At 37.6% G+C, this 12,360-nt stretch overlaps 3 protein-coding genes across 10 annotated transcripts; all 3 read right to left on the bottom strand.

Moving 5' to 3' along the window:
* Positions 1 to 278: 278 nt before the first annotated feature.
* Positions 279 to 1,126, bottom strand: LOC108117339 (peptidoglycan-recognition protein LF-like). Of its 2 annotated transcripts, none has more exons than XM_017229710.1 (3): positions 986 to 1,126; positions 797 to 927; positions 279 to 738 (listed from the first exon to the last, which is right to left on the bottom strand). In XM_017229710.1, exons 1-3 carry the CDS (start codon positions 1,095 to 1,097, stop codon positions 349 to 351), a joined length of 633 nt encoding a protein of 210 aa, XP_017085199.1. In that variant the 5' UTR covers positions 1,098 to 1,126; the 3' UTR covers positions 279 to 348. The 2 variants fall into 2 exon arrangements, with proteins under 2 accessions (XP_017085199.1, XP_017085200.1); XM_017229711.1 differs by having other exon boundaries at positions 664 to 734.
* A 230-nt stretch (positions 1,127 to 1,356) lies between these two features.
* Positions 1,357 to 2,936, bottom strand: LOC108117336 (peptidoglycan-recognition protein LF-like). The gene is made up of 3 exons (XM_041817663.1): positions 2,931 to 2,936; positions 1,808 to 1,975; positions 1,357 to 1,749 (listed from the first exon to the last, which is right to left on the bottom strand). Exons 1-3 carry the CDS (start codon positions 2,934 to 2,936, stop codon positions 1,357 to 1,359), a joined length of 567 nt encoding a protein of 188 aa, XP_041673597.1.
* Positions 2,937 to 3,045: 109 nt separating this feature from the next.
* On the bottom strand, positions 3,046 to 11,479 carry LOC108117394 (peptidoglycan-recognition protein LC). 7 transcript variants are annotated; one of them, XM_041817666.1, is made up of 6 exons: positions 10,865 to 11,030; positions 8,172 to 9,176; positions 6,197 to 6,364; positions 4,647 to 4,804; positions 4,147 to 4,592; positions 3,701 to 3,774 (listed from the first exon to the last, which is right to left on the bottom strand). In XM_041817666.1, the coding sequence occupies exons 2-5, from the start codon at positions 8,974 to 8,976 to the stop codon at positions 4,182 to 4,184; spliced, it is 1,542 nt and encodes a 513-aa protein (XP_041673600.1). In that variant the 5' UTR covers positions 8,977 to 9,176; positions 10,865 to 11,030; the 3' UTR covers positions 3,701 to 3,774; positions 4,147 to 4,181. The 7 variants fall into 7 exon arrangements, with proteins under 7 accessions (XP_017085283.1, XP_017085282.1, XP_017085287.1 ...); XM_017229795.2 differs by lacking the exon at positions 3,701 to 3,774 and having other exon boundaries at positions 4,134 to 4,592; XM_017229797.2 differs by lacking the exons at positions 3,701 to 3,774; positions 4,147 to 4,592; positions 4,647 to 4,804 and adding exons at positions 5,107 to 5,546; positions 5,625 to 5,776 and having other exon boundaries at positions 10,865 to 11,029.
* Between the last annotated feature and the right edge of the window lie 881 nt (positions 11,480 to 12,360).

Genomic DNA, 12,360 nt, shown 5'->3' with positions numbered 1-12,360 from the left:
GCAACACAGGGTGAGCGATCTTTAAACGCCGCCCACTTAAGATTAGACAGAGATCTCAGATTGAAGTGAGCAGTCCGAAAAATGGGAACCCCCTTATGTTAACAGGGCGTAGACTTGCTCTAAAGGTCTCTCTAGCTCTTTTTGGCAGAAGCTAGCTCATCTTCACTTTCAAGTCTTGAGGTTTTCCGGTTTCTTGGAACAAAAGACCGCTGGCCAAGAAGATCAAACACAGTTAGCTGCCAAAATGTTGACCACCTAACCCAAATAGGAATTCTTCATTGTTATTTTTCTGCTTCAGCAGGTTAACATTTAATCAGTTCACTATTTAAGCAATAAGAAGACATCATTTTAATTACGCAATATATCAGGATGCTTTGACCAGTATGGCCAATGCTTTTTCATCTCATCAAGATTATTTTCAGGACATCCATAACAGGAGAACTTAACTTCAAATTCGTAATCTGAGTGTAGTTTATTTAGATGAAGTCCTTCCTTTAAAAGCCTCTTAACAGCCTTCACCTGTTCCTCTTCTTTCTCTTTATCTTCAAACCAACCGGTAAAGACAATGCTTATGCAATCAGCTATATAGCCTTTAGCGTCGATAGGTTGTACATCCCAACCACGCCCTTCATATATATCTCCATCACCGCCTACTATGAAACTGTGGCCTATGTCCGGCCACCGCATTTCCCTCATGTTAGTGTTTTGAATAAATCTCATAAGGTCCAGGCATTCTTCCTTAATTTTGTTAGAATATTATAAATTTGTATTAACTTAAATTTTACCTTTCACTTACCCTTGTTTCGCACCGATAAGCAGGTTCAAAATATAGAACAACTTTTTTTACTGGATGATCCAGAAATGGTCTACCAATGGACACTACCGATGTCCATTCGTCACGTTTGATGTACAGACCATTCCCGTTGTCTAAGTGAAAATAAAAATTATTAACGATCTTCCAGACTATTTCTTGATTTGAATTAACCTTTTATGAAGAAGTAACAACCGACTGTTATGGTAAGACAGAGAAGTAAAATAACTGCTAAGTATAAAGCATTTTTCTTAGCCTGTATCTCCCGATTTCCTTCAAGATCCATTTTGGTGCGCTATAAACTGCTCCAAGCTATTGCTGGACTCTCACTGAACTAGTTAGACACGTGTTCTAATTATACATATTCTATTATATGTAAAAATTTCTTTAAAAAAAGCTTTCGATGGGTTTATATATAATATTCATTCAGCATCATTGCTTTTCTTTGTTTCGAAATTCATTCAAAATTTATTCAGAGTTTTGGTTATTCGAAATTGGAATTTTAGAAAAAGTTATAATAAAAAACAGTTTAGTTAATTTATCTTCTAGTCAAAATGCTTAATAATAGTTGACCATCGTGGCCATTGCTTCATTAGTTCATAAAGTTTCTGGCCAGGACTTTCGGTGGGCTGAAACTGCCTCTGGGCGTAGATGCGATAACTTTGGCGCAACTTCTTCCGACGAACTCCGTTCTCCATCAATCGCTTGGCTGCCTCAACTTGCCTCACCTGTGGCTCAATATTCGAAAATGTACCAATAAAACCAATGCTTATAGATACAGATTCATAACCCCTTAACCGTTGAGATCGTACATCCCAGCCACGACCCTCATAAATCTTGCCATCGGCGCCTACGTAAAAATTCAGGCCTATGTCATTCCAATCATTGATATTCATGTGGACATCCTGAATCACATTCATAAGATCTATGCAAGCATCCTAATGGGAAAAAATCATCTTTTAAGTTCTTATTTGTTAGTATATGTATTAGTATTACCTTCGATTCGCATTGTTCAGTGGCTGTGTGATGTATAATAACGTATTCCGCTGGTAGATTGATAAATTCCTGTGTGATGGGCTTCTCAGCTCCCCACTCATCGCGTTCGACTATGTACAGATCATTCCTATGACCTAAACTCAATTGATAAGGATTTATGATCCAAAGCTATTCTTATCCATATATAGTAGCTGAGCGGTATGGTTGTAAATACTAAAAGGAAAACAGCAAAGTTTAGCCTTTTTAAGGTCAATGATCTTTTTTTCTGATTTTCTTCTAGGCCTATAGATTCGGGATTTTCCATTTTATATACTTGTAGACTTGTTGTTAAAACAAAAGCTGAACGCGTACTGAAATCAGCAAAATATTAAAAACAAAAAAGCTTTGAATTTCTTTATCTGCTTTATATTATTTATATTAATGAAATCCATTTTTATACATTTAAAAAAGAATCTTTATAGACTTTAAAATTCATTTAATTTATTAAATTTTTGTTGTATATATCTATCAAGGATTCTTACAAAGTTAGTTAAGTTAACAAGAAATCTTGGCTGCTTTTAAAAGTGGACTATGGAATGGAAGGAAAGTTGATGATTTTCATCAAACTTTCATTTTGTTTTTTTTTTGGAAAATTTTTTGCAAAAAATTTCAAAGCTCTCGCAATATTAAGTAACTTTAAAATATATTTAATAATTTATCATGTAGGAAGTCTAAGACAAAAGATTTTTAAACATAATGGCCCACGAAAGATTTGCGTTTTCAAATCGCTATAAAAATATGAATATTTATCCAATTTTCTTCCAGCGTAAACTTAACCATTTCGTAAACCGCAAACCTTCTATTAAATCTTTGACAATGACATTCGAAATGTCAAAGTCAAAATTATAGATAGTTCAAAAAGCAAACTCTACATGGGCCACCCTGTATTATTTTTTATAAATTTTAATATTAAAAAATCTTTTTTAAAGAAGTATTTTCTTTTCGCAAACATAAAAAACTTTTCGATTAAAGAACGGCAACAAATAAGACAAACAAGAAGTAAAGCAAAACGGGGAGTCCCCCTTAGCTCTCAATCAACGAAAGTTAAGACCAAGCTTGGGTCTTGGCTAGCACGGCATCTTACATACATGACTGTAAGTCACCTTTTCCGGTTTCTATTCTAGAAGATCCAGACATCAGCTAAGAAAAATCCCCGCTTAAAGTTATCAGCTAGGCTTTGACCCTCTGACATGATTGGATTTAATCAAGTTAATCATTTTTGCTTTATTTAATATCACATTTTTTCAAAACGAATAATCGTAACTCTAGCTAAAACGAATATGCCACAAATTTAAAGGGATAGGAGAGAACACCTATGCTACAATATCAATACGAATAATGAATGATAAAATCCATACATCGGGAGCTGCGCATATACATTATATATCTTAAAACTATTCACGACCAATGAGTCCAATTGCTGAAGCTTTGGTAGAGGGCATCCGCCTTGTATTGGGTTAGACTTGGCTCCAATTTACTGGCCGCTGTAAATCGATAGTTGGGAGCAATCTTTCCCAGCTTCACTCCGCGCTCCAACAGAAGCCGAGTCACGCTGAGCTGTTTGTCCGACGGCTTGCGTGTCTGAAAAGATCCGATATAGGCCAGGCTCAGGCTCTTTGAATTATAGCCGGGCATATGGGCGCCCACTTGATCCCATCCACGTCCCACATACACATTGCCATCGCCACCGATTAGAAAATTAAAGACTATATCATCTTCCTGCACAGATTCTATATCGAACGACTGTCGCAGTCGTACTCGAAACACACACTGTGCCTGGGTGGTGCAATCATCCGAATTGGTGGGCAGGACAATGATCAACTTTACGGGCTGCTCCAAATCCGGAATCTTCTTCTGCGGCGGCTGGGCAAGCCATTGCTGACGCTCCACAAATCTTAGTATCAATCCTCCACCAATATTGTCCAGATCTGTGGATTAGTTAAGGTCTTTGGTTAGTTTTAGGCTAAAATATTTTTTTAGATTTAACATAAATTTGCAGTTTTTGTTAGTGAATTTAAGCGGCTTTTTGTTTAAGGGAAATAATGAAATATTTATACACTTTTTTTTAGTAACTGTTAGTAGACTAATAACCATTAATCAGTTTTATTAAGAACAATAACGAATAAAGAATATTAATATTAATGAAACTGCTTAAAATTTGAAACCTCTTTTTGAGGAATAAATTTTATATGACCAATAAAGTTTCAGTTTTGATGACCATCTCCTACATTAATGATTAAAAGATGTCAAGTTAATAATTTTGTGAAACAAAAACTTTTCAATAACGTATTTTTTGGCACCTTTATTCGATCTTAATTCGATTAATTATAACTAATTAATGAGTCATATGCAGGTCGGGCCAGGTCTTGGTCAAATTATACCAATGTGGCCAAGTCTGGATGACCCTATAGAGCTCCTCTGCAGGCATTAAGGATCCCGTTATTTGCCGATGTCCCAGGATCTGATAATCGGGTTTTAGCTTCTTTAGGCGTACACCTTGATCGATGAGCAGCTGACAGGCTTCCAAAGATTTCTGCGTTGGTTCACTCCGTCGGAAGTTTCCAAGAAAACTAATGCCAATGCTACTCTTATTATTATCCCTGGTATGGGCACCCTCGTAATCCCAGCCACGTCCCACATAGATGCGCCCATCTCCGCCCACCAGGAAATTGTATCCAATTTGTCCCCAGTTATAGGTGTCAATGTGTCGGCTCTGCACCACTCGGGTCCAATAGGAGCAGGATTCCTAAATGAGAATTGGTTTCTTAAGTTAATATGATATATTATTAAAACGACTTACCCTTGTCTCACAGTTCTCGGGTCCAGAATCAGAGATTATTACCCGCGATACTGGAAGATTCAGAGGTTCTATCTTGCCCCTCGTGGGCAAACCACCCCAGCTCTTTATCCCGATCAGAACTAGTTTTCCGTCGACATAAACTTCGGAATCATCGCTGGCTGGTTTAAAAAGATCAGTTGTGTTAGTAACCCCTAGGAGTGCTTATAAGGAAGAATGCAAATCGTTTTGGAAATGGAACTACGTTTAACTTTAACTTCAAATCCAAATCTCGAAGGATTTTCCTTAAGACTTGCATACCTCCCTTAAACATCTTTTAAACAGGTTCACAGATACATCCTTGTATCTGTAGGATACCAGAACCATCTTGATATTCCATTCAACTCAACTGCTTTCAATTTTGATTAAAATTTTCATTAGGGATTAGGTGAGGAAATGAGATCGAATAAAGTGCATCTGTTGGTCATATTTGTACAGATTCTATTTACTGGTAAATATATATATTATATAATACATGACTTATTAGATTTTATGTGACCAATGTGGCCACTTCTGGATGATCTTGTAGAGCTCCTCTCCGGGACTTTCCGTGGCACTCAATTGCCGATGGCCATATAACTGATAATTGGGTGTCACCTTCTTAAGACGTACACCCTCTTCTATTAGCATTTGGCAGGCTTTCAATTGCCGTTCGTTGGGCTTCCTCAAGGTGAAGGTTCCAATAAAGGATATCCCTATTGCTCCCTTATTATAGCCCTTGGTATGAGCGCCTACATAGTCCCAGCCGCGACCTTCGTAAATACGACCATCGCCGCCAACCAGAAAGTTGTAACCGATGTGGTCCCAGCTCCAGCTGTCCATGTGAAAGTTTTGGATGACTTTCAGCCGAGAGGTGCAAACTTCCTTTGTTGGCCAAAATTGAGTTTAGGATGTTTAGGAAAGTTATGGATATGAAGGAGTTGACTTATGAAATCTACTCACCCTTGACTCGCACCCCTCGGCGGCTGTGTGCGAGATTATTACCCGATTGACGGGCAGATTCTGCTTATCGAGATTACGTTTGGCGGGCCTACCGCCCCAATCAGCAACCTTTAAGAAAACGAAGCTGCCATCGTCGATGACATCCAAGTCGGCTGCATGAAGAGTTTTGGGATTAAATGTGAAACACGAGATTCGATTCACTGGCATATTCCATTCAATTGAACTTTAGGCCACACTTTTGATTTATGTTTCACTTCACAGGCACTGATCCAGTGATCAGAAACGCGAAAATTGAGCAGCAAGATGAATAATGTACCGACACACACAGAGACGCATACAACGTAACCAATGAGTTATTATATACAAGATGAGATTAGGATGGGTTATATACATGCTGGGTTGGTTTGGTGAGTTAGGATGTGTTAGAGCACGATCGCCAATTCGTTTTGGTTTTTTTTTTTTTATTGATTAGTCAGAAGCCCTTTCGCACACTTAAGTGGTGGACAAAACTGTACCTATTGTTGAATTGATTGGAATATTTTGTCTGGAATCGTCGACATCGCTGATCTTACTTTGGTTCAACGTCTTGCCGAAGATGTTTGTGGTGGTGGCCAGTATGATGCCCAGTAGAAAAGTAAATAGTACGAACACCACTGTTATTGTGACGGCTTTGCGACCAATAGTGTTGGGCAAAAATGGGCAAAGGGGTGGCGTCTGGGCAGGATCATCAAGCTTGGAACCTGCAAAATTGGGTGGGAAATTAGGGGTAAGTAAAACTGAGTTATAGGAAAACTTTTTTGTTCATGGTTTTTGTGTGAAAATCAAAGTGTTTTTTTGGTAATTTGCGCTTGAAGTCCAAAATATTTTCCTATAAAAAGGTGAAAATTCCGAATTGGGGGTTCATTGGTTCATTTTCTAACAAATCTTAAGCTTGCACTCTCTCAGGGCTAACATAACTCTGAAGGTTTAACCCATTTCTGCTTTCAAAAAGTAACATTAACAAAAATCAACTTTTTCTTACGTTTTTCCAGGCCCTCTTCAAGGATCTCCAAACGTTTTTCATGCTCCCGCAAGGACTTCTCCAGCCATTGGCTCATTTTTTCACCAGTTTTTAGCTTTCCCAAACAAGAGTCACACTTCCATCTCAAATTGGGAACCATAGCCAATACTCTAAACTGTTCTTCGTTAAGTTCCGTGCACTTGCGATGACAGAACCGCCCACACAACTCATTATCACACTCTATGCGACTGGAAAAATCCACGATAATCCCATGACACTTTAGGCAAATTTGAAGCGCGTTCCTCGACATTATTCGATCGCTCCAAATGAACAACTGAAGCCGATCGGTGGGTACTTTCCTCGATCCGTGCGTATGCAGGTTTTATTCTTGTTATTTCACATTTTTCATTTAGCAAGTGCTTAAGGCATACAAATACAGAATGTTAAAAAAAAATCCCCCAATCCAACAGAGGAACGAGGGTATTTTATTGCCAGATCAGTGGGAATCACCTGTCTATATAGCGACAAGTGCCTAACTACAGTTAACTAAATTTACACTCACTCGCCCAGTTGAACTCCAATTGGATTTTGATTTCTGGCTGGCGATTTAATTATGGTAATTGTGAAAAACATTCGAGTAAACAATTGCATGCAGGCAGCTGCTATTGTTTTGTTTTTTCCAAGTATTTATCGCAAGTTTTCACCGTTTTTGATTTACGGCCCAAGGGACCTTGGCATCAGCTTGAGATACATTTTCTTTTCTTGAATGAAATTTGACTTTGCTTTTGCACCGTAAATAGATTGTAATCGTAAAGTGTGAATATAGAAGAACAGGTTGATTTCTGATCAATAAAAAAAAGAGGTTTAAAATTTAAAAATCCCCTAAAATAAGCCTCATGAATATGAAGCCGCACCTTTTGTTTTATGGGAGACTGACTTTGGTTCGTGGTTTTGCATAAAAATTTATGAATTTCAAGTAGAATGACGTTTTCTATATAATTATTATAAAATATAAATGAAAATAAATGTATTTTTAATAACAAAAATAATTTTAAAATCATTTTGTTTCCATTGGTAATTTCTTGAAAATTTTCCTCATATCATTTTCTAGGGCCTTGCTCAATAAAATGCATTTATGTTGTTATTCCAGCACATTGTAGTATTTGTTCTAGGCGAATCTAATGAATCTAAACGCTTTGTGGGCCATCTGCTAATCTACCATTCGCAGCACGGTCGTTAGACCTGGCCAACTAGGTCCGTCCGACTGGGTTGGGTAAACAAATCGCCACACGCGCTCAGTATCGGCCCGATTAAGCAAACAAAACCGAGGCAAGGTGAAGACGGAGTAGGAATGTATACAAAGGCCACAGGAAATAGCAATGGTAATATATATATTAGATATATATATATATATATATATAAACAATTTATGTATGAAGTGTTTCTAGAAGATAATCTCTGTGGAAACTTCTATCCAATTTCTTACCAAATGTTAATGATTTTCCTGCATCTAATCTAACATTTTACATTACGAAAAGATGACTTACCCGGCGCATTGCCATTTGTGGTGGCTCCACCATTAAAAGCTGGATTATCCTGTCCACCGCCTGGTCCTTCACCCGCTTTCCACTTGTCCCGATTGTCGATGAGAAACTGTTGTATCGTCACGGGTCCCTCGTAGAAATGCTTATCACCGAAGGTCACATCCGTGGAGTTTGTAAGCGCAATGCTACCGATTCCCTGAGTTGCTCCACCTGCCGGAGAAGTGGGCGTGGCCAATTCTAGACTTCCATTTAGTATTTGCTTAGCGACGACACCAGCTTCAAGGGGATTTGGTGGTGGTTGTTCCGACTGACCCGGTGCCACTTGACGACTGATCACGGTTAGACCCTGGTTAAGATCGCGCAGGTTTGTACTGTTGGGCGGGTAGGTGACCTGTTGGCCCAGCTTCTGGACTGTATAATCCTCGGCTTCAGCTTCCGAGTCACTATCAATACAACTGGAGTCGATGGCATTCTCATCGATGGACACAATGGAAATGGTTGTGCTCCGTATAGAAACCGCCGGCGAAGAAGATGTCTTTCCAGCAATCTCGTTGGTTATATTCACAGTGTGCTCGATGCTGATACGTTTGGGTTCCGTTTTCGTTTCCGATTTTGATTTGGATTCCCCATCGTCCGTCCCCCGATCTTTGGTCTCCTTATCCGGCCGGAATGATGCCGCATTATCATTTAGTATTACACCCGAATCCGTTGATGAAGTACTGCAGTTTTTTGGAGCAGACGTCGGATCGATTAGTCTACGTTTCGTATTCGGACATTGGATCATTTCCGTTTCATTACTAAAATGCATGTCGAACTATCGAAACAGTCACGTAACCAGATGTATATATTCTCTGGATCTCTGAGCGTTATATGTTGGTCTTTCTATTTAGCAGATTGGGTAGTTCATTTTTCCTGGGTATTAGTTTTCTTTTTTCTTTCTATTTTTTTTTTGATATGGCAAATCGGCTGACTAGACGCAGCTCTGGGCAAACATCACATCATGAGCATCTGCAAATAAGTTTTTACCCGGTTAACTAGCTGATAATGAGTAAGTTAAATGATAAATTTTGAAGAATTTTTCATTCTTTGTTTGAATTAGATTTAAAGGGTTTTTAACTTGAGTCATGCACTCTCGTTTTTCTGGTTTTTGGGTACTTGATTATTATAATCTTTTGTTTTCTAAGTTCACTTCCTTTAAGAAAACTCAATTGTTGGTTTAAGTTTGATAATATGGTTGTGGAAACACTGATAAACATATGTCTTTAACTTTGGTTTTTACTTTAATTATTTATTTAACTTTTCATATTTGATACTATTGCTGTTTCAAAAAATCAGCATTAGAACGTCTCACTTAGTTAGAAACTTTTTTAGCTTCAGTAGTAGTCATTTTCAGGTTTTTCCATCACTTTTTCTCTCCTTTTTCTCTCTTAAACACACAACATTATTTATGTTTTTTTCTAATTATTTCGTTTATTTAATAATTACACAGATTTAAACAACGATTTTATTGTTATCACAGTCCATTAGAGCATTCCATTTGCCAGTTTCATTCTGCTTTGTACGTGTAATCAACGCTTTTATTTCATGTATACACGATTGTTGATAAGCTCGACTGCCTGGGGAAACTTGAATTGGGGAATAAAAGCTATGCGGCTGCTGTACAGCAATGAAGTTGCATAGAAATTAAGAAAGAGCACTTGGATATGGAATATATTTACAGTTTACAGCTCATATGTATATATAATATATTGTATACCCCTCAATTCGATTCGTTAAAGTTGGTCAACAAATCTCTCACGAAAGCAAGGCTTATGCAAATTAGCTATAATCATTGACGTAGTAAATTTACTTAAGTGGATTCCGAGAAATACGGAATGCCAGACACACTTGCCACTAGTAGGGTATACTCAAGCCTAAGCTGGCATATTTGAAAGTCTCCTATGACGTCTTTGAGAGAGTAAAAGACCATCAATAGCATAAGACATGATGTCTACGAGGAAAATGTTTGCCAAATGCAAGACAGTAACTTTCATTTATGGGATACCCAGAATTCTGATTAACTCAAAAGAATATCAGAGGGTTCACAGTATATATCTCTCTAGATATATATATATTTTTTTCTACCGATGTGCTAGAGTTGGCACAGAGCGCACTTTTGAGATAACACCGAATGGAACATCGTACAACGACAACGGCTACAAATGAGGAACGGAATGGCACTTTCAGTTTACTGAGCGCACCAATACAACGACGTCTTTTGAGCGGCCGCCATTGTCACTAATACACAAGTATATATCGCCCTAATATATATATATATATATATCTGTATGTTTGTGTCTCTTTGTTGTTGGAGAGAATCGATAATAATTAACAACTCTGTTTTACGTGTTCTCAAAATTATCATTAAATATGGCCTATGTGCAAATTAATTGATTTTCGATCGCTGTTTCGTTAACTAGCTTTGTTTCCAGGAACCATATCGTTTCCTTAAGGGGTTTTCGAAAACGAGTTATTAACATTCCACGGAAAAATAACAATTTCTGTAAACTGCATACAAACTAGTTTACACACTCAGGCACAGTTTAAATTGATCAATTAATGTTAGTTTTTAGTCACATTTTTTGGCTGCTTATGACACTTTTCGGATTTTATTTTAGTTGTTTTTAGGTTGCACTTAATGCCTGTATTTTACGCACTTCCAATCACCGACGTATCCGTTGCAGCACGTAAATATTTGAGCTTCTATACTATATAACAAAAACTTGTAAGTTGATTTTTATTTTTTTTTTATATGAATTTTCGCGCCAATTCCGGAATTGTTGAGCAGCGGCGCGTTCGAGTGACTCTGATCAACTGAGCGGCGATCAAATCGCAGCGGCCTGAAAAGCTGGAGCGTCTAAAGTGCCAGCGTGTGGGAGCGTGATAGAGAGAGAGTGAGAGAGCAGAGCGCTGGGAAGAAAAGAGAGAGGGGCGGGTAGAGCGATCGTCTTTTTTTTTATTACTTAAACAAAGTTGTTTGATTTGAGTCCGATTTTAAGGCAGTCCAACTCGTTAAGCATTTGCATTTTAGTAAATGTTTTTTTAGAAAAAGATTTTCATAGAGAAACTAGAAAACCTTGTCCTAGAAAATTCTAAAAAAAAAAGATGATTTAATTTATGATTCTTTAAAATATATCAAATTTTAAAAAATTTTCAAATTTTTTTAGTTACAAAAGTCAAAGCTTCCTTAGTTACATTTTTTGTTAGAATTCTTGAAGAAAAGTTGTAAGTTTAATATTGGTTAAGTTAATGTTGGTCCTTGCATTGCCAAATCTATACTGATTTCGTTTTTCTTCTGCCAAATCACTTTATAAATAACTTAACCCATTAAAGCTTTACAACTTTTCCCCTGCCGAAACGGGTTTTGTAACTGAGATTGTGAGTGATCTGAAGAATCTGAAAGAATTCCGATAACTGCAGTTTTCAGACCTGCATTTTTCGGTTTTTCCGTGCGTCACCAAGTTGAGGAACCTGTTCGTGATTTCGGGTTTTTTTTTCTATATACATCTCTTCCAGATATTATTAGTCAAATATATAATGATACTTCTAGCTGCTGGCTGGAGATAGGTCTCTCTCCTCTCCACCAGTTCTCGGGCCCACCTGACGATGACTGTTTGTTTTTGTTTAGTTGTTTAGTCGTTCACAGCAACAACAATAACATCGATATGGCTATACAGACACCTAGGCGTATACGTATTCTTATTTGTTCAACCAATAAACATCGCAGATCTCGGGCTCTCTCCCGGCTCCGAATTTTGTTTTGTTTTTTTTTGGTTTTGGTGTGTGCAAAAAAATGTGAACATTTTTAAATTGCGCTACCATTTCCGAGAATTCGTTTGTTTGTGGCCCGTCATTGGTTTTGGCCATTTCAGTTTGTGGTCCATAGCTCTTTTTCACTGCCTCCAAACTCCAGCTTGACCCATTGTACAAGAGTTGAAAAATTTTTAATGTAATTACAGACGACGAGCGGCGTTTCGGTGATCGTTGATAGTCTGAAAAGGGTGTCGGGGAAACTGTTGATGGATAAAACGTAAAGAGCTATAAATTGGCGTAACGAATTTTAAATGCGCTTTTTTTTGGGAATTTTACAAACCAAAAATTTATATAAAATGAAATCATGACTAAGTAATATTTGTAAAAAATAGGTTTAACT

The sequence above is a fragment of the Drosophila eugracilis genome, unplaced genomic scaffold, assembly GCF_018153835.1.
Source record: "Drosophila eugracilis isolate 14026-0451.02 unplaced genomic scaffold, ASM1815383v1 contig_1825, whole genome shotgun sequence".
NCBI lineage: Eukaryota > Metazoa > Arthropoda > Insecta > Diptera > Drosophilidae > Drosophila > Drosophila eugracilis.
The sequence above is the reverse complement of the archived record's forward strand: the minus strand, read 5'-3'. Positions and strand labels throughout refer to the sequence as shown.